General features: G+C 45.7%; 2 protein-coding genes across 2 annotated transcripts in view; one reads left to right on the top strand and one right to left on the bottom strand.

The window, feature by feature from the left end:
- Nucleotides 1-11880, top strand: part of LOC310857237 (uncharacterized protein) — a gene marked incomplete at both ends in the record, with an annotated part of 44336 nt that extends 32456 nt beyond the window's left edge. Inside the window, 2 exons of the mRNA XM_083762849.1 lie at nucleotides 9832-10053; nucleotides 11804-11880. Of these exons, the coding sequence (XP_083618975.1) occupies nucleotides 9832-10053; nucleotides 11804-11880 (299 nt within the window). The remainder of the gene's footprint in view (nucleotides 1-9831; nucleotides 10054-11803) is intronic.
- Nucleotides 11881-18392: 6512 nt separating this feature from the next.
- Nucleotides 18393-18911, bottom strand: LOC310857236 (PRA1 family protein 3-like; the record flags this gene model as incomplete). Its single annotated transcript, XM_083762848.1, has 1 exon — nucleotides 18393-18911. The coding sequence occupies one exon, from the start codon at nucleotides 18909-18911 to the stop codon at nucleotides 18393-18395; it is 519 nt and encodes a 172-aa protein (XP_083618974.1).
- Between the last annotated feature and the right edge of the window lie 3529 nt (nucleotides 18912-22440).

Here is a 22440-nt window from a genome sequence, read left to right as displayed (position 1 = left end):
CCAGAGAGATAGCTTGTGTATTGAAGTTTGTTTGCAAAGTGGTTTGATTCTGTAACTCTGTTGCGTTACTTTGTCTGCCTAGCAAAGCCCCATTAGGCTACACACACACACACACACACACACACACACACACACACACACACACACACACACACACTACTAGTGTTAGCTATCAGCGCGCTGCAAGAATCACTCGGGTCCGTCGCAACTTGTGGACATTTTGAAAATGCCATTAATGTTTGTCCGGCTGGTTTCGTTTTGTCCTACGCGATTACGTGAATCAGCGTGGCTGCGCCTGCAGTAGGCTATTACCAAAACAAACACATGGCACTTTTGTGTCGCACATGGAAAGCAACTGAAAACGACCATGGATATATTACAGACAGTTCCCCTGTGCTGCTGTGCACAGCGGAGATAATGCACAACTCTCCAGGTACGAACCAAAACACTGACTGAAGCTGATTCACGACTAACTATCTCCAGACTAGTCCTGCAGTCCCGCAATGAAGGAGAGACAATCTCGCCTCTCACTACAGTCCACTACAATGCCATTCTAGCCTTAAAACCTACATTTATATGTTATTCAATAATTACTTTAGCGCAAAATATAGGCTTTTCTAAACCAAGCCCTGTTTCCAAAAATGCTTATGTGCCATTATTGTATTTTGTGAATTTCAATTAACTATAGTCTACAGTTTAACCCATTGCTTCTCAGCTATTTTAATTTCAAGGCCCCCCAAATTAAATTGATAGAAAGTAGCCTAGGCCATTTTATTATGATTTTCATCTCTGGACTGGGACCCCAGTCTCCATTCATCCATCCATCCATCTTCAACCGCTTATCCCTAGTCGGGTCGCGGGGGCAACAGCTCCACCAGAGTGTTCCAGACTTCCCTCTCCAGAGCAACATTAGTGACTTCCTCCTGGGGGACCGCAGTCTACATGGCCAAAAGCCAGTGTTGATTTAACTCAAAGTGTAGGCTAGGCCTACAAATGCTCACATCACATCATGTCTATACTAAATGCATTAGAAAACAAAAAACATTCAAAAATGAATGTATATCCGCTTTCTGTCATTTATATTTCCTTTTCCACAACAATAAACAGGAAAACATGGCATATTTTGGACATATTCGAATGGTGATTAATCATGATTAAATTAATTTTGAAGCTGTGATTAATCTGATTAAAATTTTTAATCATTTGACAGCCCTAATTATTATATTATAATATATATTAGTGTAATATTTTGACAACACGGACTGGGGGATTTATCTATCAACAATGACCACCGGAAAATATGCCATGGCTGTCGAGCCGCTTTTAAAACGCACATTATGAGAACATGAACTCACCGTTAACCCGTGAGTCTCGTGAACTCTTGAACTCTTGAGAACGTCATCTCACTACCAGTGGTGTAAAGTCACTAAGTACGTGTACTCAAGTACTTTTACTTAAGTACCATTTTTAGGTACCTCTACTTTACTTGAGTATGTTCAATTTTCTATATTGTACTTCTACGCTACACTACATCTCAGAGGCAATTCTATTGTACCTTTTACTCTTTACTTTTACTCCACTTTGTTGATTTTTTTCTTACAAAACATACATTAACCACTTCAGCCCTATACTTTGGCTTTTTGAAAATAGCATATCTACAAGATATGTGGTGTGACACGTTGTGAGCTTGTAGATATACTGTTTTCGTATTAATTTTGTACCTAAGGTTGGGCGATATGCCAATTTTTTTCAATCGCCAATCGTCTGACCAAAAATCGGCGATTGACGATGTATTCGTGTCATACAAGTAAAGTGAGAACAGCTCACTGCAGGTCGCAAAAAAGCCAGATCTACAAGCTCTCAAGGCGCCGCGTCCTGCCTGTTTTTGCCGCTCCGTTCGCTAGGCATTGAGAACTTGTAGATCAGTCTGTTTCTGCTGCGCAGCCAGGGTAACTTGCTCCCTTGCCTCCCCGCACCGGTCCATCGGAGGCTTGGAGCGGAGCAGCGGAGCCGGGCTGCGGCCGGGCTGTTCCACAGGCTCTCAAGGCATCGCGTCCTGCCTGTTTGCAGTGCCGTTCGCTACGCGTTGAGAGCTTGTAGATCTGTCTATTTTTGCAGCGCTGGTGTCGGGGTTTGTTCACGTTGTCAATAAAAATAACTTAGATTACAGGCGGAGATGAAGTTCAATCAGTGGGTTGCACCAGTAGGGGCTACACGCTAAGCTAAGCGCTAAGCTAACGAATGATCCCCGAGCCTATACAGTGGAGAAGTCTTGCCTCCCCGCACCGGTGTCTGAGGCTCAGAGGGGCGCCCACATGCTGCTGCTGATCCACAGGCTCTCAAGGCGCAGCGTCCTGCCTGTTTCTGCAGCACCGTTCGCTACACGTTGAGAGCTTGTAGATCTGTCTATTTTTGCAGCGCTGGTGTCGGGGTTTGTTCACGTTGTCAATAAAAAAATAACTTGGATTACAGGCGGAGATGAAGTTCAGTGTGTTGAATCAGTAGCTACACGCTAAGCTAACGCTAAGCTATAAGCCTATACTAACACTAGCAGCCTGTTTTTTATTTTTTCCGCCCCGACTTCACGGGTGGAGCATTGGGATTGTGATGAGACACGAGACAGCAGTGTGCATTCTGTTGTGACTGTATATTATTAAACTGCATGGGTCTGGACTCCGGAGCTAAAACAACATGTAGGCTACAGCCTCCCTCGGCTCCCAGCCTTTACTCTGGCAGGCGGCTGCCGTAAGTGCCGTTCCCCGATGCTTCTGACTGCTGAGTGCGGGGACTGTGGGAGCATACCGTTATAACGGGAGGCGAGGATTTCCACCCGGCCGCTTGCTGGCCCAAATTGATTCACATTCACTTTACAGGTTAATTGGGCTAAATCGTCCTGAAAAATCGCCTAATAAAAATATTCGGCGATTGGATTCGTATATTCGCGATTGACGATGTATTCGTATCGTCACCCAACCCTATTTGTACCTACATTTTAGATTGGGACGTGAGCAGTTTGATGCCAATACTCTTGTAGCCTACTTTTACTCAAGTAAATTCTGAATACCAGACATTCACTTGTGACAGAGTATTGCTATGTTGCAGTGTTGATACCTTTAAGTTTAAAAATAAAAAGTAATTACTTCCATCACTGCTCACTGCACTGAACTGTGGGATTATTAATAATTGTGAAGTGTGAACTGCAGTGGTGGACAGAGTATAATCAACCGCTCAAAGTATACATACTCCTGATCAAATACTACTCAAATACTACGCATTTAATTGATCTGTAAATCAATTGAAATTCATTCAAACTGGTGACAATTTTTTTAAATTGTCATGGTTAAATCGCAATTTGAATCGTGAAAATACAGGATCTTTGTAAGAGAATTGTTAAAAAAAAGAGTTTCAGTCATTTGATACTGTACTGAAAAGAGAAGAAGAGAAGAAGATTAAAAGCGAAATAAAATACTGGATTTGTATAAGAGAAACCATTTAAAAAAATATAAATTTATTTTGTTTAAAAAATATATCATTAAAAATCGTATTGTATCGTGATTCGGATCGTATTGGGAGCTGATCGTGAGTTCATTTGTACTTGAGCTAAACTACTTGCTTTTAAAATAAATACACGTATGTAATAAAATGTACATTCCATGCTTAAAATGTAATGTATTATCTAAGTAGCCTATAGATTTTCTTTGTTTATATACGGGTATGGATGCAAATTTGAATCTCCACTTCAAAGATTCAACATATAATATACCTTCTCTTATATGGGGGGGTCCTTGGGATATATTTTCAAATGGGGGTCCGCAGGCTAATGAGTATCATTTTGGGGGTCCTTGACATGAAAAAGTTGGGGAACCATTGCTCTACCAACTGCATCTATAAACCCAGATTACTGTCTGCTGATCACGGTGACTGCACTGATAAACTGTGTGCGATTATAAAAAGGATAAATCCAGTGGTGGAAAAAGTACTCACATCTTTTACTAAGTAAAAGTATCAAATACTGCAATGTAGGATCACTTAAAATGTGATGATGAGATAAGATTTCTGGGTAAAGTGATGATAAGGACACATTGAGCTGTATTTGGGTAAAGTGGGGATAATATAAGAACACATTAAGCTGTATTTGGATAAAGTAAGGATAATATACTGTAAGAACTAGGCATGTAACGATATATCGTATATCGATATATAATTAATCCCGACGATATTAATCAATTTATTGAAAAAAAAAGAAAACATTATATATTTTTTAGGGGGGCTAGTGAATTATGGTGTGTGCTGTGAAATGTGAGCTTTAGTCATATTCCATTATATTTTGGAGAGAAGTAATTTTCAGTAGTAGAGCACTGTAGAGGGGAGCTGTGTGTGTCTGACTGTGCCCACGTGATGATGGTCGTTGATGCTCATCAAGGAAGGCAATTATGTTTCTGAACTGTCAAAAGTAACGCTATGTACCTCTTTTGCAATGTAGTTAAATAAAAAAATGTGAAAATAATAATTTAAAAAAAAATGTAATTTTTCTAGAATTTTCTAGATAATATAAGAACACATTGAGCTGCATTTGGGTAAAGTAAGAATAATAAGAACACATTGAGCTGTATTTGGGTAAAGTCAGGATAATATAAGAAATAAGAACATATTGAGCTGTATTTAAAGTAAGGATAATATAAGAACATATTGAGCTGTATTTGAGTAAAGTCAGGATAATATAAGAACACATTGAGCTGTATTTGGGTAAAGTCAGGATAATATAAGAACATATTGAGCTGTATTTGGGTAAAGTCAGGATAATATAAGAACACATTGAGCTGTATTTGGGTAAAGTAAGAATAATAAGAACACATTGAGCTGTATTTAAAGTAAGGATAATATAAGAACATATTGAGCTGTATTTGGGTAAAGTAAGGATAATATAAGAACACATTGAGCTGTATTTGGGTAATATTGAATATGCAGTTCTATACAAGCTTGGTTGAGAACTGAACGGTCAATTTTGCTACTTGTATTTGAGACTCTAACGAAGTAGGACATTCATTAATTTACGAAAAAAACTAAACAAAAAAACATCAAGTTAATAACGTATCTGCCCGACAACAGCGCTGTGATTGGAACAGCAGACCGTATAATTGGGTTAAAATCTTTTTTTTTATTGGATAGATTTATTCAAGTTAGAATCGGGACAGCCTTCCTCAGGGCAGTGGTGTCATCCCAGTATCCCGTTTTCTTTCTCCATTATGATGATTTATTTTCTCAAGTTCAGTGTGAAATTGCACGCTGAGTGTTTGCTGAATGATGTAGTGTCGGGTGGCGCTTGGAGAAGGATATTAATCATTATGCAATGGGAAAAAAGACGGTTAAGGTGGTTGTCGAGAGATTATTATTATTGATATTATTTGAGAAGCACACATAACGGCTATTTGAGGGGAATGCATTCGTAATGAGATGTGTCATGGTTCTGCCTCCAGGAATGACGCCAGCATCATGGATGGATGGATGGATGGATAGATAGATAAGATTTTGTCCACAACTCCATGCTGTATTGATGTGGTATACCATTAGGAGAGATAACGGGCAAAACATTGATCAAAATAACAATTCTTCTATACAATCTACTCTATATTCTTGTAAATTAAGTAACAATCTCACGTGCCATTCATCAAACATGGCGAACTGTACCTGCCTTCATCTGTGCATATCGCGACTGTAGCTCAATTTTGCCTGACAGTCACCGGACACTACCCTCTTTCACAGGCGCTTCGCTCAGGTTTCGTCTCGTGTTCACGCCCAGGTTTCGCCTCGTGTTCACGCCCAGGTTTCGTCTCGTGTTCACTCCCAGGTTTCGTCTCGTGTTCACGCCCAGGTTTCGCCTCGTGTTCACGCCCAGGTTTCGTCTCGTGTTCACTCCCAGGTTTCGTCTCGTGTTCACGCCCAGGTTTCGCCTCGTGTTCACGCCCAGGTTTCGCCTCGTGTTCACGCCCAGGTTTTGTCTCGTGTTCACTCCCAGGTTTCGTCTCGTGTTCACGCCCAGGTTTCGTCTCGTGTTCACGCCCAGGTTTCGCCTCGTGTTCATGCCCAGGTTTCGCCTCGTGTTCACGCCCAGGTTTCGCCTCATGTTCACGCCCAGGTTTCGCCTCGTGTTCACGCCCAGGTTTCACCTCGTGATCACGCCCAGGTTTCGTCTCGTGTTCACGCCCAGGTTTCGCCTCGTGTTCACGCCCAGGTTTCGCCTCGTGTTCACGCCCAGGTTTCGCCTCGTGTTCACGCCCAGGTTTCGTCTCGTGTTCACGCCCAGGTTTCACCTCGTGATCACGCCCAGGTTTCGTCTCATGTTCACGCCCAGGTTTCGCCTCGTGTTCACGCCCAGGTTTCGCCCCGTGTTCACGCCCAGGTTTCGCCTCGTGTTCACGCCCAGGTTTCGCCTCGTGTTCACGCCCAGGTTTCGTCTCGTGTTCACGCCCAGGTTTCCTCTCGTGTTCACGCCCAGGTTTCGCCTCGTGTTCACGCCCAGGTTTCGCCTCGTGTTCACGCCCAGGTTTCGCCTCGTGTTCACGCCCAGGTTTCGTCTCGTGTTCACTCCCAGGTTTCGCCTCGTGTTCACGCCCAGGTTTTGTCTCGTGTTTACGCCCAGGTTTCGCCTCGTGTTTACGCCCAGGTTTCGCCTCGTGTTCACGCCCAGGTTTCGTCTCGTGTTCACGCCCAGGTTTCGCCTCGTGTTCAAGCCCAGGTTTCGTCTCGTGTTCACGCCCAGGTTTCGCCTCGTGTTCACGCCCAGGTTTCGCCTCGTGTTCACGCCCAGGTTTCGTCTCGTGTTCACGCCCATGTTTCGCCTCGTGTTCACGCCCAGGTTTCGCCTCGTGTTCACGCCCAGGTTTCGCCTCGTGTTCACGCCCAGGTTTCGCCTCGTGTTGAGGATGCGCGTCCATAGCATCCGTCAATTTGATTCCCTATGACGTATGGACACGTCGGATGGACGGAACCTGTTAATATCATATCACTGTCGTATGTCGGAATGCCTGGGGAAATAGATCTGAATCTAGGCACACAACACAGCTATAGTTTCCTCGCCAGATGGTAAGTAGCCTACTACAGGCTACAGATGGGGTTCATGTGATGATATATGTCGTCCAAAAAATAGTAATAAATGGTTTGCTGAGTTGCCGAGGCGTGCATGCATGTGTGTTCTGGCGTTCATGATGTGATGGATATACAGTAGCCTACATTAATAATAAGATGAATTAATACCACAACACAGAGGGCCGAGGGGGGTGGAACTGTCACATCTGTGCCCTGCGACATTAACCCATTTAGAACGGGAACCCCTTTTGGTGTTTTAATGATTATGTTATACTATAGCTATTGAAAAATATCAGATCTACAAGCTCGTAGCGCTAGTGCCGCGCTACGAGCTTGTAGGTCTGCTGAGGTCTTGTCTAATGGTGGTGCTGTGGTTTTATTTTAAATTAACATATTATGCCAATATAATGGCAAGTAATGCAGAATATATAGCCTATGCTGCATATATGCATATATTATGCCATATTCAGGTTCATATATGCATTATATGTGGATAAAAAGGAAATATATGTCTATGTATACAGTAGCTTATGCAATTTATATTTCCATGTGGGGCGGGTGCGTCAGCTTGTAGGTCTGCTGAGGTCCCTGAAACAATATATTTTCAGATGGGGGTCGGCGGCCAATTACATAATTTCTGGGGGTCCTCGACATGAAACTGTTTGAGAACGACTGATATATTAGAAACATGAGGTTTTTCAGAAAACTCAAGACATTTGTAGAATCTAAAATGGGTTAAGGCATGATCGTATACCTTTCGAGGAGAGCGCTGGAGAGCTGGCTTAAAACTTGGCTGATTCAGGCCACTTCCGATGCCATTCCATAATGTGGTCAATAAATAATATACAAAATATGAATCGCGTGACATTGGTTGGCAGAGCCGAAGCGGCTCTAATTGCGTCAACTGAAAATAAATATAATTGGTTGGATTTGGATCATAAAAGTATATATTTTGCCCTTTGCAAAGTTACGGTGTGTGGACCGTCATGTGAACCATAGCATATGCATAAAAGCGCTAGCTGCACAATACATCGATTTCGGATATATATATATATATATATATATATATATATATATATATAAATAGGGCTCCATCTTGCGCCACCCTTATCCCTAAACTTATTTGCAATTTTTTACTATTTTGAAAATCATTTTAAAATAGTTCAACTAGCCGATCTACATCTACACGGTGTGAGCTTGTAGATCAGCTATTTGAACTATTTTAAAAGGTTTTTTTAAATAGTGAAAAATGGCAAATGAGTTTAGGGATAAGGGTGGCAAGATATGTGTTGTATTTGAGGTTTATGAGACCATCTTCCCCAAGACAGCATCCATCTGAGATCGCTCAGGGGGTGCGGCTTCAGTTCAGGTGGATCACCAATGGGTAGAACGCTCCCCAAAAAAATTTAGTCTCATGACACCCCTCCACATCTAAGGGCCGCAATATTGTATTGAGTGCGTGCAACCACTCCAATCAATGTCCGTCCCAACCTATGTGACTATGTCCTAACACCTATGTGACTATGTTTATTTTATGTGTAACGGAGTACCAGTAGGGGCAAAAGTGGCGCTGTTGTGCCAGAAACAGAGAGATATGCACTGTTGCCTGCTAATTACAGAGAGAGAGAGAGAGAGAGAGAGAGAGAGAGAGAGAGAGAGAGAGAGAGAGAGAGAGAGAGAGAGAGAGAGAGAGAGAGAGAGAGAGAGAGAGAGAGAGAGAGAGAGAGAGAGAGAGAGAGAGAGAGAGAGAGAGAGAGAGAGAGAGAGAGAGAGAGAGAGAGAGAGAGAGAAGAGTTGCACCACTCAGTTCACACGGGTGTGATCTTTTTTCATATATATTTTTTTATCCTTTATTTACCCAGGGAAGTAGCTGTGTGCAGGTGCTTAAACACCTGCTCATAGAAACACACAGACACACACATTAAAACCTGGGAGCTGACCAGTACAACCACAGTCTTCTATACTGTTGGCCACTAAGCAGCTCCACTGGAGCAGTTGGGGGTTCAGTGCCTTGCTAAAGGGCACAGATTTTTCCTGCCCGTCCAGGGAGTCGAACCGGCAACCTTTCGGCAACAAGGGCGCTCCTCTAACCCTTTTTTCTTTTCCAGACAGCCAACAATGGGTAAAACGCTCCCCCCCCAAAAAAATTTAGTCTCTGTGACACATCTAGGGGCCGCAATCTGCATTCAAAGATTTTCCTAGAAGCTTTGTCATTGGTCAATTTGCCTGTCTACTTCCTGATTGGTTAGTCATTTCGACCGGGTTTTTTTTCTCCGACCAATGACAAAGCTTCTAGGAACATCTTTGAATGCAGATTGTGGCACCTAGATGTGTCGCAGAGAAAAAAAATTTGGGGAGCGTTTTACTCATTGCTGGCTGTCTGAATACCTTTTTAATTTTTTAATTACATATTATGGCTTATAGCAGCTTAACTAAGCATTATGTTATACTTTAGATATTGAAAAATAGCAGATCTACAAGCTCATACGAGCTTGTGGATCTGCTATTTCTGAAAAATCGTAAAAATGTGGCGCAAATCTTTGAATATATATTCTTTCAGAGCGAACGTTTTTAAGTCAATTTTTTGCCTCCCTTGTTGTCCCTGGAACAACATATTTTCAGATGGGGGGCGGCGGCCAAATACAGATAATTCTGGGGCTAATGGGGCCCGATTTCCAATCACCCGATCCAATCGGGACAACAATCCTATAGTGTTAATGCTTCCTCCTCCTCATCATCCTCCAGGAATGCACACCAGCATCAGTGAGACCCTGAAGGAGAAGGGTCTGAAGCCGTCCCGCCGCAGCCTGCCGTGCCTGGCCCAGAGCCAGACCCACCCCGTCAACCTCAGCCACTTCCTTTCCGTGCCCCTGAGGTCTGTGGTACCCCCGGTGGCCAAACCTGGCCATGGCGGCCTGCTGGCACACAGCGTCAGCACGTCCTGCTCCCTCCTCCCACCGCAGACGGGTGAGTTGATAACTGACTTCTCCCACCCCTAACTCCTCCCACCCCTAACTCCTCCCACCCCTAACTCCTCCCACCCCTAACTCCTCCCTCCCCTAACTCCTCCCACCCCAGACAGGTGAGTTGATAACTAGCTCCTCCCACCCTAACTCCTCCCACCCCAGACAGGTGAGTTGATAACTAGCTCCTCCCACCCTAACTCCTCCCACCCCAGACAGGTGAGTTGATAACTAGCTCCTCCCAGCCTAACTCCTCCCACCCCAGACAGGTGAGTGATAACTAACTCCTCCCACTCCTAACTCCTCCCACCCCAGACCTGAGTGATAACTCAGCGATAATTAGCACCTGATGGAGGGGAAAGGAACTGTTCGTAATAACGTGTTCCTTCCACGCGTTACGTCCGGCCGGGGCAACTCCCCCCTGTCAGGTGAAAAGAAGCAGCTTGGTCTCCTCATGCATAGAAGGAAGCCGAGGTCAGTCCGCTGCCCTCCCAGGTTGGCAGAGGACGTGCAGCGCCCAGGATTACATTCGATAATTGACAGGTGTGAAAAAAATGGGTTGCAAAATGTTATCTTGTTGCTAAAAACATTTTTAAACTTGGTTGTTTGTTTGTTTTTTTGTTTCATGCAAGTGCCTTGAAATTTCACGCTGCCTGGGGTTTCCAGCTGCCTCTGTCCCTTAGTGGCACGTACTGAAAGCAGAATGTAATTCATTAAATGAAAATGTGTTGTCCTCCATTATCTCACTCCACTCTGGAAGATTACTAATGGCTCTGCTGTTGTTGGCAGATAAAAAACTCTATTCCATTTAGGTGTTTTTTTTGGAAGAGGTACAAAAACCTATGCAGGCAGGATTCCAAAGCTCTCCTTCAGACTCCAGTCTGAAATTCATTCCAAGAGCCACAAGAAAAGGAAGGAAAAACCAACATATGAACCGAGCGGTGCAACTATACGTACTGTACTCTGTACCAGTACCACCTAAAGTGGGGTCCGGGGACCCCCAGGGGTCCTTGAGGGACTCCCAGGGGTCCCAAGCTAAATGATAGTTTGGAACCAAATGGGTCTGTAACTCTGAGAGGGTCCAGGAAATAATGTGTTTTTCTTTAATAAAGTGATATGAGGTCAATGAGGAGTTATTTCAAAGTCACTGGCTCCACCATTATAACCACTGACTGGCCCAGGACATTCATCAGGTGTCGATCGCCATAATAAGTAAAATTACACAAATTTGGTACAAAATCTTTCCATCCATCCATCCATCCATCCATCCATCCATCTTCAACCGCTTATCCGTAGTCAGGTCGCGGGGGCAACAGCTCCACCAGAGTGCTCCAGACTTCCCTCTCCAGAGCAACATTAGTGCCTTCTTCCTGGGGGATTCCGAGACGTTCCAAGGCCAGTGAGTCGATGCGTTTCCTCCAACTGCGCCTTGGTCTGCCCCGGGGTCTCCTCCCAGTGGGACGTGCGTCAAGGACCTCCCTAGGGAGACGCCCGAGAGGCATCCTAACCAGATGCCCGAACCACCTAAGCTGGCTCCTTTCCAGGTGAAGGAGCAGCGGTTCTACTCCGAGTCTCTCTCGTGAGACTAAACTTCTCACCCTATCTCTAAGGGATGCCAGCCACCCATCGACCACTTGTATTCGCAACCTTATTCTTTCGGTCATGACCCACACTTCATGATCATAGGTGAGAGTAGGAACGAAGATTGCTCGGTAAACAGATTAATCTGTTGAGCCTTATGGCTCAACTCTCAGTGCGTTACAGCGACTTCAATACCGCACGTCAGCCTGCTGCACCGATTCTCCGGCTGATCTCCTCCCCTCAGACATGAACAAGACCCCGAGATACTTGAACTCCTTCACCTGGGGTAATGCCTCATTCCCTACCCGGACTGCACAATCCACCGGTTTCCTGCTGAGAACCATGGCCTCAGATTTGGAGACGCTGATCCTCATCCCAGCCGCCATACACTCTACTGCGAACCGGTCCAGTGAGAGCTGAAAGTCTCGGACCGATGGTGCCCTCAGGACCACAATCATCTGCAAAAAGCAGTGATGCAACCCTTAGCTCACCGAGCCGAATACCCTCTCCGCCATGACTTCGCTTCGAGATCCTGTCCATGAAAATCACTAACAGGATAGGTGACAATGCGCAGCCCTGGCGAAGGCTAACCCCCACGGGAAATGAATCCGACTTACTCCCGAGCACACGGACACAGCTCTCGCTTTGGGTGTACAGAGATTGGATGGCCCTCAACAAGGTCCCCCTCACCCCATACTCCCACAGGACCTCCCGGGGGACCCGGTCATATGCCTTGTCCGAATACACAAAACACATGTAGACCGGATATGCATACTGCCAGGCCTTCTCCAGGATTCCTGCAAAATCTTTCCTTAAAATAAAGAACCCTACTTTAACCCTAAAATAAACAAGCAAAACTAACTTCTGCCTATTCCATATCATGTGTAAATCAGTTAATTTTTATAACTACTACACCTAGACTACATTTCTATAAAGCAAATGTGATTCTACGATGCAGCTCGATTAATTTTGATTCATCAAAAACTTATATTGCATATTTTTCTTCAATTATAAAGTGCTGTTGTTACAGTATGTCCTAATCTCTCTCAAGCATGAATTACTTAGGCTACATTACATTTGTAAAAAATAATAATAATAAGAATGAGGATTATCCTACCTATTGTGAGAAATGAGAATGTTCAGTTTTTAACATTCACTCAGTGCCACAGGACGCCTTTGGACACCTCCCCTTTATGTCGTAGAGTGCCTTTTTACATTTTTATATTCTATTTTTTTTTCCGTATTTTGAAAATTACTCTAATCTGGTGTGCAGGTGATGACATGCACATGCCATGCACAATCTATTATAACAAGTGTAAACATGTCACGTGCGAAAAAGATGTGCCCACAAGCCAATGAAAACATGTCCGCAGTGCCCACAAGCCAGCGCAAAGATGTGCCCACAAGCCAATGAAAACATGTGCGCACCCCATCTTCTAATTGGCCACACTAGCTCTCAGCCCCTCCCCCTTTGGCTGCTGGGATGTGCAGAGACATCTATGAGCAATTGTCGGCTCACGATTTTGCTTATTCCTTCTAAATCTCTGTATATAAAATATAGCTCAATCAGCGAATCTCTTAGTTACAACATTGTTCTTCGACAATAGTTGGTCTGAGCCTCAGTAGCCTCAGAGCCTCATGTGGAGTCAACTCCCACAATTTCCTTCTTTTCATAGTGCGCTGCAACGTAACTGGGATGAGCGGCCCGTCAGGGCCACAAAATTCTAGTAGAATTACATTTTCTTTCTTTTAGTTATGGCCTTTGGTGGCAACGAGGGCCAAAACTGGTGTCCACCAGGTGGCACTGAATTAGTTTTAACATGCATCCTAATGCAGTACATTACAACTTTAGAATCGTGCTGCATATTCAAGAAGCTTTATTTGGTACTGACTGACAGATTAACAAGCAGCAAAATATTGTTGGGACTAGTTCCACTGATTTTTACTTGATGACTTGTTTTAGACAGGCATATAACGTCACAGCTGAGAAGAAGAATTGTCACTGTTTATTTAACTCTGGTAACTCTATGGATTCTCTGGGCTGTATTTTGCGTATCTTAAGTACCAGGTCTTATTCCCTAACTTGAGTAAACTAAAGACCTGGAGGCGTGATCAATGATATTTGGCTATTCTGAGTGGCCAAAGAGCATTGATCACGCCTCCAGGTCTTTAGTTTACTCAAGTTAGGGAATAAGACCTGGTACTTAAGACACGCAAAATACAGCCCTCTGCTTTGAAAACTGGCAGAGTGACGAGCATTTTTGACCTAATGAGTTTATGGTGCGTTTTTAAAACAGCGCACCGGAGCGCACTCGCCTATTAGTTTGCTCTCCCCCTCACGGTCAGAGGGAAAAGCAACCAGTGCCGATACCACTCTGAGTGTACACGTGTGAAGAGTCTGAAAGCACCATAAGACAGTAGCATAACAGACAGACTGAGAGCCATTCATGCTCGTTCATGTATGGGTTGTGCATGGAGGTGATGCTACTGTGCATGCAAAATGGTGCTAAACATGCCACAGAGGCCCCAAATAGGCCCCCGGTCGTCACACTTGTCCAACCCGGAATAAGGGGTGAAAAGGGAGTATGCGCTGGGTGGGTGGGGTTGGGGGTCACCCAGTAACCCATTAACTGGTTCAGACCCTACAACGTGTGGGCACGTAATAATAAGCTATCCAACCGGCGGGCTGCTAGGACGTCCTAGCACATTTTCAATGATATCAAACGAGAGAAGAATATATATATATTTTTTCCTTTTTTTAGTTGGCCTCGAAGGCAACCATACTCCGTTCCGGTCACTTCCTAGTTTACCGCTGCAGGTGGTTTTGATCAGATGGATATACTAAGCTCTTCATTTCTGACTTCTCACCTGCCTCTCGTTCAAAATATGAACGCGAGCGATGGTCGAGCGATAATATTGAAACAAGAGAAAGGTAACCAGGGAAAAATATGTCTCCGGTTTATTTCCGGAATGGAAGGGGGGGGGGGCTTTACAGAGTAAAAGCGGCCATATCTTCCAGGCACCCCGAGCTTCTATTTTGAAGGAATCCCGACATAACACCAATTGTGTTAATTGATAACATTGATACGTCATCATACGCCTACTGCTCAGGGTCCCCATCATGCAATACTTTCTCAGACCACCAGATGGAAACTTCTAGATCAGTGGCTCCCAGACTTTTAGGCCCGTGACCCAAAATATATTCCTCTGGGACCCAAATGAGTGAAAATAGCATGATGTACAAGCTCTCAACGTGGCGCAAGGCAGTACATTGAGAAGCTTGTAGGTCTGCTATTTTCACTACTAAAACATTTGTTTTCTAAATTATTATGGATTTCTTTCTGTTTTATTTTTTAATTTCTATTTTCTTTTTCAAGAAATTACTAAGTGTAATTCTTTTTTTTTTGGTATTAATTCATGCAAACTTTGTTTTTTTTATGTTTATATTATAATAATTTAAAATAACTAAAATGTTTGGGTCCATTTGCGGTACCACTGTTTGGTAAAGTGGGTTCTAGATGATGGCATCCTCCAGCCGTTTCATTAGTCAGATCATTGTTCTGAAATTACTATCCCTATCTCTAAACCTATAACCTAAACATAACCGCAAGCACGGAAAGCAGCGCATGTTCGCCAACCTTAATGCATGTTCGGTCTAACAGGACATCGGATCTATGGGCAGTTCCCATGGCCACAAGGTGTGTGTATAATATGCAAACTGTAGGAGGGCCAGGCAGGTGGGGCCCGTAGTGGCAGGTGTTGCGGAACCCCATCTCTTATTTCAGTCGCAATTGGGACCTTCTCTTCTCGGGTACTGGGACGATGTAGGAAGACCAGAGTTGAGGCATTATCACCATCCTCATGGAGACGTCGAGGCACAATCACCATCCTCATGGAGAGGTTGAAGGCCTATTCATAGTCTGGATTTTCGGTGGTGAGGTGACCACCGCTCCGGTGGTGAGCTGACCACCGGAGCTGAAATAACGTTGAGCGGTGGTGAGTAAAAACAGAGAGAAGGGCTGGAACGGTGGCGGTGGTTTGCTCACCGCGGCTCGTGACGTCATGTTGTAGTTCGGTGGTCACCTAACCACCGAAAAGACTATGTATGAGCCTTCAGGCACCATCACCATCACCATCCTCATGGAGAGGTCGAGGCACCATCACCATCCTCAGGTTGAGAAGGTACCAGAGTTTAGCGCTGCTATTGTTATGACTCGAGTGTGGTGTGACCCAAAAGCACAGCAAGGAGAGACAGATCATGAGTAGCCTGACCTAAACGGAGACATTTCTGGTCTAGAGGGGCGGGTCGCGCCTCAGAAATGCGCGCACCCTGATTGGATCTCATCGATCTGTCCGTCACCCCCGGCCCCTCCTCTCCCCCCTAGTGCAGCGCTACGTCACATCATTTAGAGCGACGCCCACCCGGAAGGGTTGACTCCCACTTTTAGACTGGTTCAGCCCACGGCTTTTTCCAGGCTTTCATCTTTCGCGCAGACGAAATGAAAGCCTGGGTATCGAGGCTAGATCATGAGTAAAGCCCACCCGGGCGGGTTTTTATTCACAAACACGGGGGGTTGAAAGGAGTGCAGGGGTCCTGTAGGTTGCTCCACAGAGCTCGGGTCCCGGAAACACTGGAGAGGAGAAGAGAAGGTCGAGTCAATGGCAGGTTCACAGAGTAAAGGGAAGCGCACAGTAACGGCGTGACGTTTAACTGTCTAACACTACAACACTGAGAGCCTAAGTCTAGCTGTCTAACATTACCAACCGTAGACTGGTGAAGAACTGGCGCCGAGCTGCAGACAGGCCTGGTTCTACATACAGAGTCTATGTCGTCGGCGGTGCTCACGCTCAGCTGGAGATAAGCGACCCCTGGAAGTCACGTGGATTCGGCCCAGCTGCATGGCTTCCTCCTCGAAAGTGAGATTGGAGGGGGCAGATGGAACTTGCTCGGGCCGAGTGAGAATGGTGGGGGCGGGGGGAGACAGCTTGACAGCAGCGTGATACTGGGAAGCCCTCTCACGCTTACGTGCACGGCGTCGTTCGTCAATGGAAATGGACAGAGAGATGAGTTCGGTCAGAGTGGGGGGTCTCTCTCTCTCTCGGTCAGGGCATCCCTCGTAGCCTCACTCAAACCCCGGATGAACGCGCTGCGGAGTGCAGGCTCGTTCCAGTCACAGCGGGCGGCGAGGATGCGAAACTCAGTGGCATAATCTGCTACTGAGCTATAGCCCTGGTGGAGGGCAGAGAGAGCTGTGTCGGCGTCATGCCCTGGGACATCATGGTCAAACACAGCCTTAAACTCTAACACAAAGTCTCTGTAGATCTGCATGTATGTGGCTGAACCCTCAAGGCTTGCATAAATCCATCGGCGCGCCCTTCCGGTGGTTAAGTTAGTAATGTAAGCTATGCGGGCGGGGTCAGTGGAATACATGCTGGGCTGCAGATCAAACACGTACTCACATTGCATGAGGAACTCCCTGCAGAGGGAGAAAGTACCGTCAAAGGTGGCCGGGGCAGTGAGGTAGGGCTCCCGGCTGGGAAAAGGAGCGTGCGCTGCCAGCGCAGGGGCCGTGTCAGGCACTAGTACCGTCTGGATAGGAGCGGCGGTGAGATGCGCGCTGAGCGCGGCGACCTGGTCAGCTAGATCCTTGACCACCGATGTGAGTTGTTTAACCTGAGCGTGTTGTTGAGCGGCTTGGGACTGCTGAAGATCCGAAACATCCCGGAGCTCCTGCTGTATACTTAAAACGGCGGCAGATGCATCCGACAGCAGGCGGGAGTTGTGCTCCAAAACCTGTCCCTGAGCCTGGAGAGCTGGCTGCTCTCTTTCCATGCTGGCTGGGTCAAAATGGCCAGTTCTTACTGTTATGACTCGAGTGTGGTGTGACCCAAAAGCACAGCAAGGAGAGACAGATCATGAGTAAAGCCCACCCGTGTTTTTATTCACAAACACGGGGGGTGAAAGGAGTGCAGGGGTCCGTAGGTTGCTCCACAGAGCTCGGGTCCCGGAAACACTGGAGAGGAGAAGAGAAGGTCGAGTCAATGGCAGGTTCACAGAGTAAAGGGAAGCGCACAGTAACGGCGTGACGTTTAACTGTCTAACACTACAACACTGAGAGCCTAAGTCTAGCTGTCTAACATTACCAACCGTAGACTGGTGAAGAACTGGCGCCGAGCTGCAGACAGGCCTGGTTCTTGTAGGCTCATCAGGTGATTGCAGACGACCTCCAGGTGGGGAGATAGTAACAGGGAGAGAGGTGCTGTGGAGTGCTCTGGAGTCCCCTGGTGGCGCTGAAGTGCCCAGAACACCCACAGCACAAGGATGTAGAGGTGATGGAGAGCGAACCGTAACAGCTATAGCCTTGCGTATAGCAGACCTTCCATCTGCCTTTGCAATGCATATATATTGCCCCAGGCCGAATAAGTCTGGCCCCTCTCAAATGTTGGGAGGACATCACATCATCAGTTTTTTTTCCAATCTCAACCTATATTTTTTTTTATATAGGTTGAAATAAATTGGTTATTTCAAACGACACTCCACACCCACACACACTAGGGGAGCCCATGTTCATTCTTACCCCAACGGTATCAACTTTCATCTACAAGGTGACCATTGCGGTGGGTTCACAGCGTCCATTCCTTCCCTTTCCTTTTAAAAGTACCCGTTGACGGGCGAAAACTAAATAGAAAACTAATCACCATCCACCTCTCCTCCATGGAGAGGTTGACAGCCTCAGCCTTTCAGCCGCAAGGTGACGTTTTTCAGTGGGTTTGCAGCCTCTGCACGGCCGCCAGCAAGACGCCCATCGGCGACCTCTCCAGCCCCGCCTTCATCACCGTGTTCTCTGTCTCGCTCTCGGCGCCGCGGCGTCTGAGCAAAGCGTGGGAGAACGCCAGCCCGAGCTGGAACGCCATCCCCACCGCAAGGAGCGCCACAGCGCAAACCAGCACGTAGCCGAGCGCGAGCGAGGCCAGTAAGTACACCAACCGGTTCCGTCTCCTGACGGCGGCTCTGGCGTCCCTGGCCCACGGCGTCCGCCAGACGGCGACGGCGGCCGCACCCGCCGCCGCGCCCGTCGCCACGCCCGCAGGGTTCATGAGCGCCAGGGCCAGCAACACCACTTTAGCCATGGCAAAGTAGTTGGTCTGATAGTAGAGCAGGTTGTGGACGACTCTGTCGTTCCACTTGGCCAAGTCCAAGTCCGGACTGGAGAAGCCACCGGCGCCGGGGTAGAAGTCTTCCCATGCCCGGAGAGGGGCGAGTCCTAGCGCTGCCGTCATCGATCAGGTCTTCACCGGTCTGCTATGGATTGTCTGTGGTTGTTATTGAGCGATCGGCTCTGTTGAATTGATGCAAAGCGATGTCGCGAGAACACCTGTACAGCACTACACCCCGGGGCCAACACTGGATCGTCCTGCTCCTCTACTTTATAAGCTATGAATCCAAGAATCTCATGCATGTGCGTGTGTGACACTTGTCTGTGTCACTGTTAAGGCCCATATATGGAAAGTCCCTGAATTCTAACCAAGCCGATTGTCTGAAACACTTTGCCACTCATGGAGATCCCTTAACTCTTTCAAGTTGATTGGTTGAAATGTACGTGTCCATAGACGGAGATCCCAGACCACTCCCAGTTGGTGTGTCATCAGGGTGATGTAATGCATAGGACACTATGTATGTGTGTGTGTGTGTGCGTGCGTGTGCATGTGTGGGTGTGTACGTGCATGTGTGACTGTGAGCCAGTGTTGATTTAGTCTAAAACTATTGCGAAAATCTTTCCTTTTTTTCACTGGCGAAAACTAAAACTAAGACAAGTAATTTCATGTTTGGTTGCGCTTGGGTGTTGCACTCTGGAAATAGCAGATCTACAAGCTGACGGTATGATATGATATGATATATCCAAATATGAGCCATATAAGGTTTCAGCCCTGTCTGACTGCCATTGATTGATTGATTGATTGATTGAACTATGTATTAACAGTTTGCAGAATTACAGTACATTTCAAGCACAATTAACTCAATACAAAAGACTGTCAACTGTGAGTGCACAACACCATACAGCATTACACTTGTTTACAAGAGGGTCCACCTTGTTCAATTCATCATGACATTTAGAGACATACAAATATACACTTCTATATAGCCAAAAAGGGAAAAGAAGACATAAGCCTATACAGTAAGGAGAAAAAGGGTTGGGTGGCGGATTCAGATTTTACGGGGGCCAATTTCGAATTGCAGCCATCCATGCGCAGCCATTTCTGCGCCATCTACGAACAAATCCTGACCCCCTATAGACTAGGGTACGGCAGGTACCTATACGTACATGTCCGTAGACCACCGTATACTCCATAATATGAAACCGTCAATTTACCTTTTAGCATTGCTCCGGTTGCTATGCAACGCCTCCGTCCCCACCAGCTATGGGATTTTCTTCCATCCAGCTCTATTGAGCCTCCATTACTATAACAGGATTTTCAAAGCCCTGTATATCTCTAAAGCTTCTAGCGCTGTCCATGGTGAGCCGTCGCGCATCCCGACGATCGGATTTCAATTTGTGACTTTGTCTCGCATCGCTCCGGACATGTAACCGTTTCTGACGAGAGGTAAAGGGTATATATGCCCTATAAATGCTAACGACCACTGTCCTCACAACTACAGCCCACACCTCCCTGATAACCCGGAAATTAAACCGAGGATTGAAGACTGAGAGTGAATGGCTGGCACAGGTCAGGTGTGCTTATGGTATACCTACCACCTAGCGGGCAAAAAAAAGAGGTCCATTTGGTTCTATGTGTTCCGGTTTTAGCTGCACTTCATTGGTTGCCAGTATCCTTTCGCATTGATTTTAAGATTTTATTATTAGCTTTTAAAGCTCTTAAAACTCCTTCAGCGCCACCTGGTGGTCACCAGTTTAGGCTCTGAGTGCCAATTCTCCCATTATAAAGAAAGAAAGAATTTGTAATTCTATTGTGCATGTCATCACCTGTACACCAGATTTGAGGAATTTTCAAAATATGGATAAAAAAAAAAAAATTAAAAAGAAAATGAATTCCCAAGGGAGAGACGTCTTAACGCCCGTGGCATCTATTACAAAGACGGCAATAAGACGGGATAACGTCCCTGGCACTTGTCTAGCGCCTAGCTGCTTATGCAACATGGTTGAATTGTATGTGCCGCCACGTACCTTAAGTTCATCGGGTCAGGGTCTACTGAAGGTTAAATTGGTCACTAAAGGGGATCGGGCTTTTGTGGTTAAGGCCGCAAGGCTCTGGAATAGCCTACCAGAGGAGCTGAGGCTAACCCAGTCTCTAACTAATTTTTAAACCCTCCTAAAGACCCGTTTTTATAGAATAGCCTTTGCATTTCCCTGATTTTTATCTGTTTGTTATTTTGCATTTTCTTTTGCTAAAGTAGGTAGGTAGCAAATAGCTAAACCTAATAATTCAACATTTCAAACGTTCCTTCACAGAGAAGCTGAGATTTGACAGTTTGTAGCGGTCGACAGTACTCGCGTCTACTAGTGTGCCACAAGCAAGTAGGCACTCGACAGAGTGCAGTTCTAGTTTTTGCTATATTTGAATTGAAATCCTGAATAGTTTTTTTTGCAATTTTTTTTAAATTGGAATCCTGATTTGTAACAGCTGAAATCAATAATATATTAGTATTCTGAATTTCTGATATTAACCTGTTACTAGTATTAAAATGTTTTAATGTTTTTTATGTTCAATAATTATATTTGTATTTTGTTCATCAAGTCAACATAACTATAACTAAATGCATTTGAAATGTTACTTTTCAAGATTCCAATTAAATAAATAGCAAAACATTATTCAGGATTTCAATTCAAATACAGCAGAAATAGCTGATCTACAAGCTCAAAACGCGTCGCACTGCAACGCATTTTGAGCTTGTAGATCGTTTATTTTTGCTACGACAGTATGCAATGTGACCCTCTGGAGTGAGTGTGGAACTATAGTGGCCCTCTGGAGTGAGTGTGGAACTTTAGTGGCTCTCTGGAGTGAGTGTGGAACTTTAGTGGCTCTCTGGAGTGAGTGTGGAACTATAGTGGCTCTCTGGAGTGAGTGTGGAACTTTAGTGGCTCTCTGGAGTGAGTGTGGAACTATAGTGGCTCTCTGGAGTGAGTGTGGAACTTTAGTGGCTCTCTGGAGTGAGTGTGGAACTATAGTTGCTCTCTGGAGTGAGTGTGGAACTATAGTGGCCCTCTGGAGTGAGTGTGGAACTATAGTGGCCCTCTGGAGTGAGTGTGGAACTATAGTGGCCCTCTGGAGTGAGTGTGGAACTAGTGGACCTCTGGAGTGAGTGTGGAACTATATAGTGGCTCTCTGGAGTGAGTGTGGAAATATAGTGGCTCTGGAGTGAATGTGGAACTATAGTGGCCCTCTGGAGTGAGTGTCGAACTATAGTGGCCCTCTGGAGTGAGTGGAACTATAGTGGCCCTCTGGAGTGAGTGTGGAAGTGAGTGGAACTATAGTGGCTCTCTGGAGTGAGTGTGGAACTATAGTGGCCCTCCCCATCGTCAAAGTTGCCCACCCCTGATGTCGACCTTTGACTGATTTACTATGTATGGCACATTAGTCCAACTAGTACTAGTGGTTCTCAAATGTTTAATCGCAAGCACCCCATTAACCCTGACAGTGTACAAATGGAACCAAATGGACTCAATCAATTCAAAGGGTCAATTTGAGTACACCTGACCAACCAACACTGAGGGTGACCCCTGGTACACCCTCAGAGTTCAACCAACATTGAGGGTGTGTACAGTGTTCTGTGGCCTAATCTTGCATTAAA

Source organism: Protomyctophum parallelum, assembly GCF_964188405.1.
Source record: "Protomyctophum parallelum genome assembly, chromosome: 4".
NCBI classification, from domain to species: Eukaryota; Metazoa; Chordata; class Actinopteri; order Myctophiformes; family Myctophidae; genus Protomyctophum; species Protomyctophum parallelum.
The sequence above is the reverse complement of the archived record's forward strand: the minus strand, read 5'-3'. Positions and strand labels throughout refer to the sequence as shown.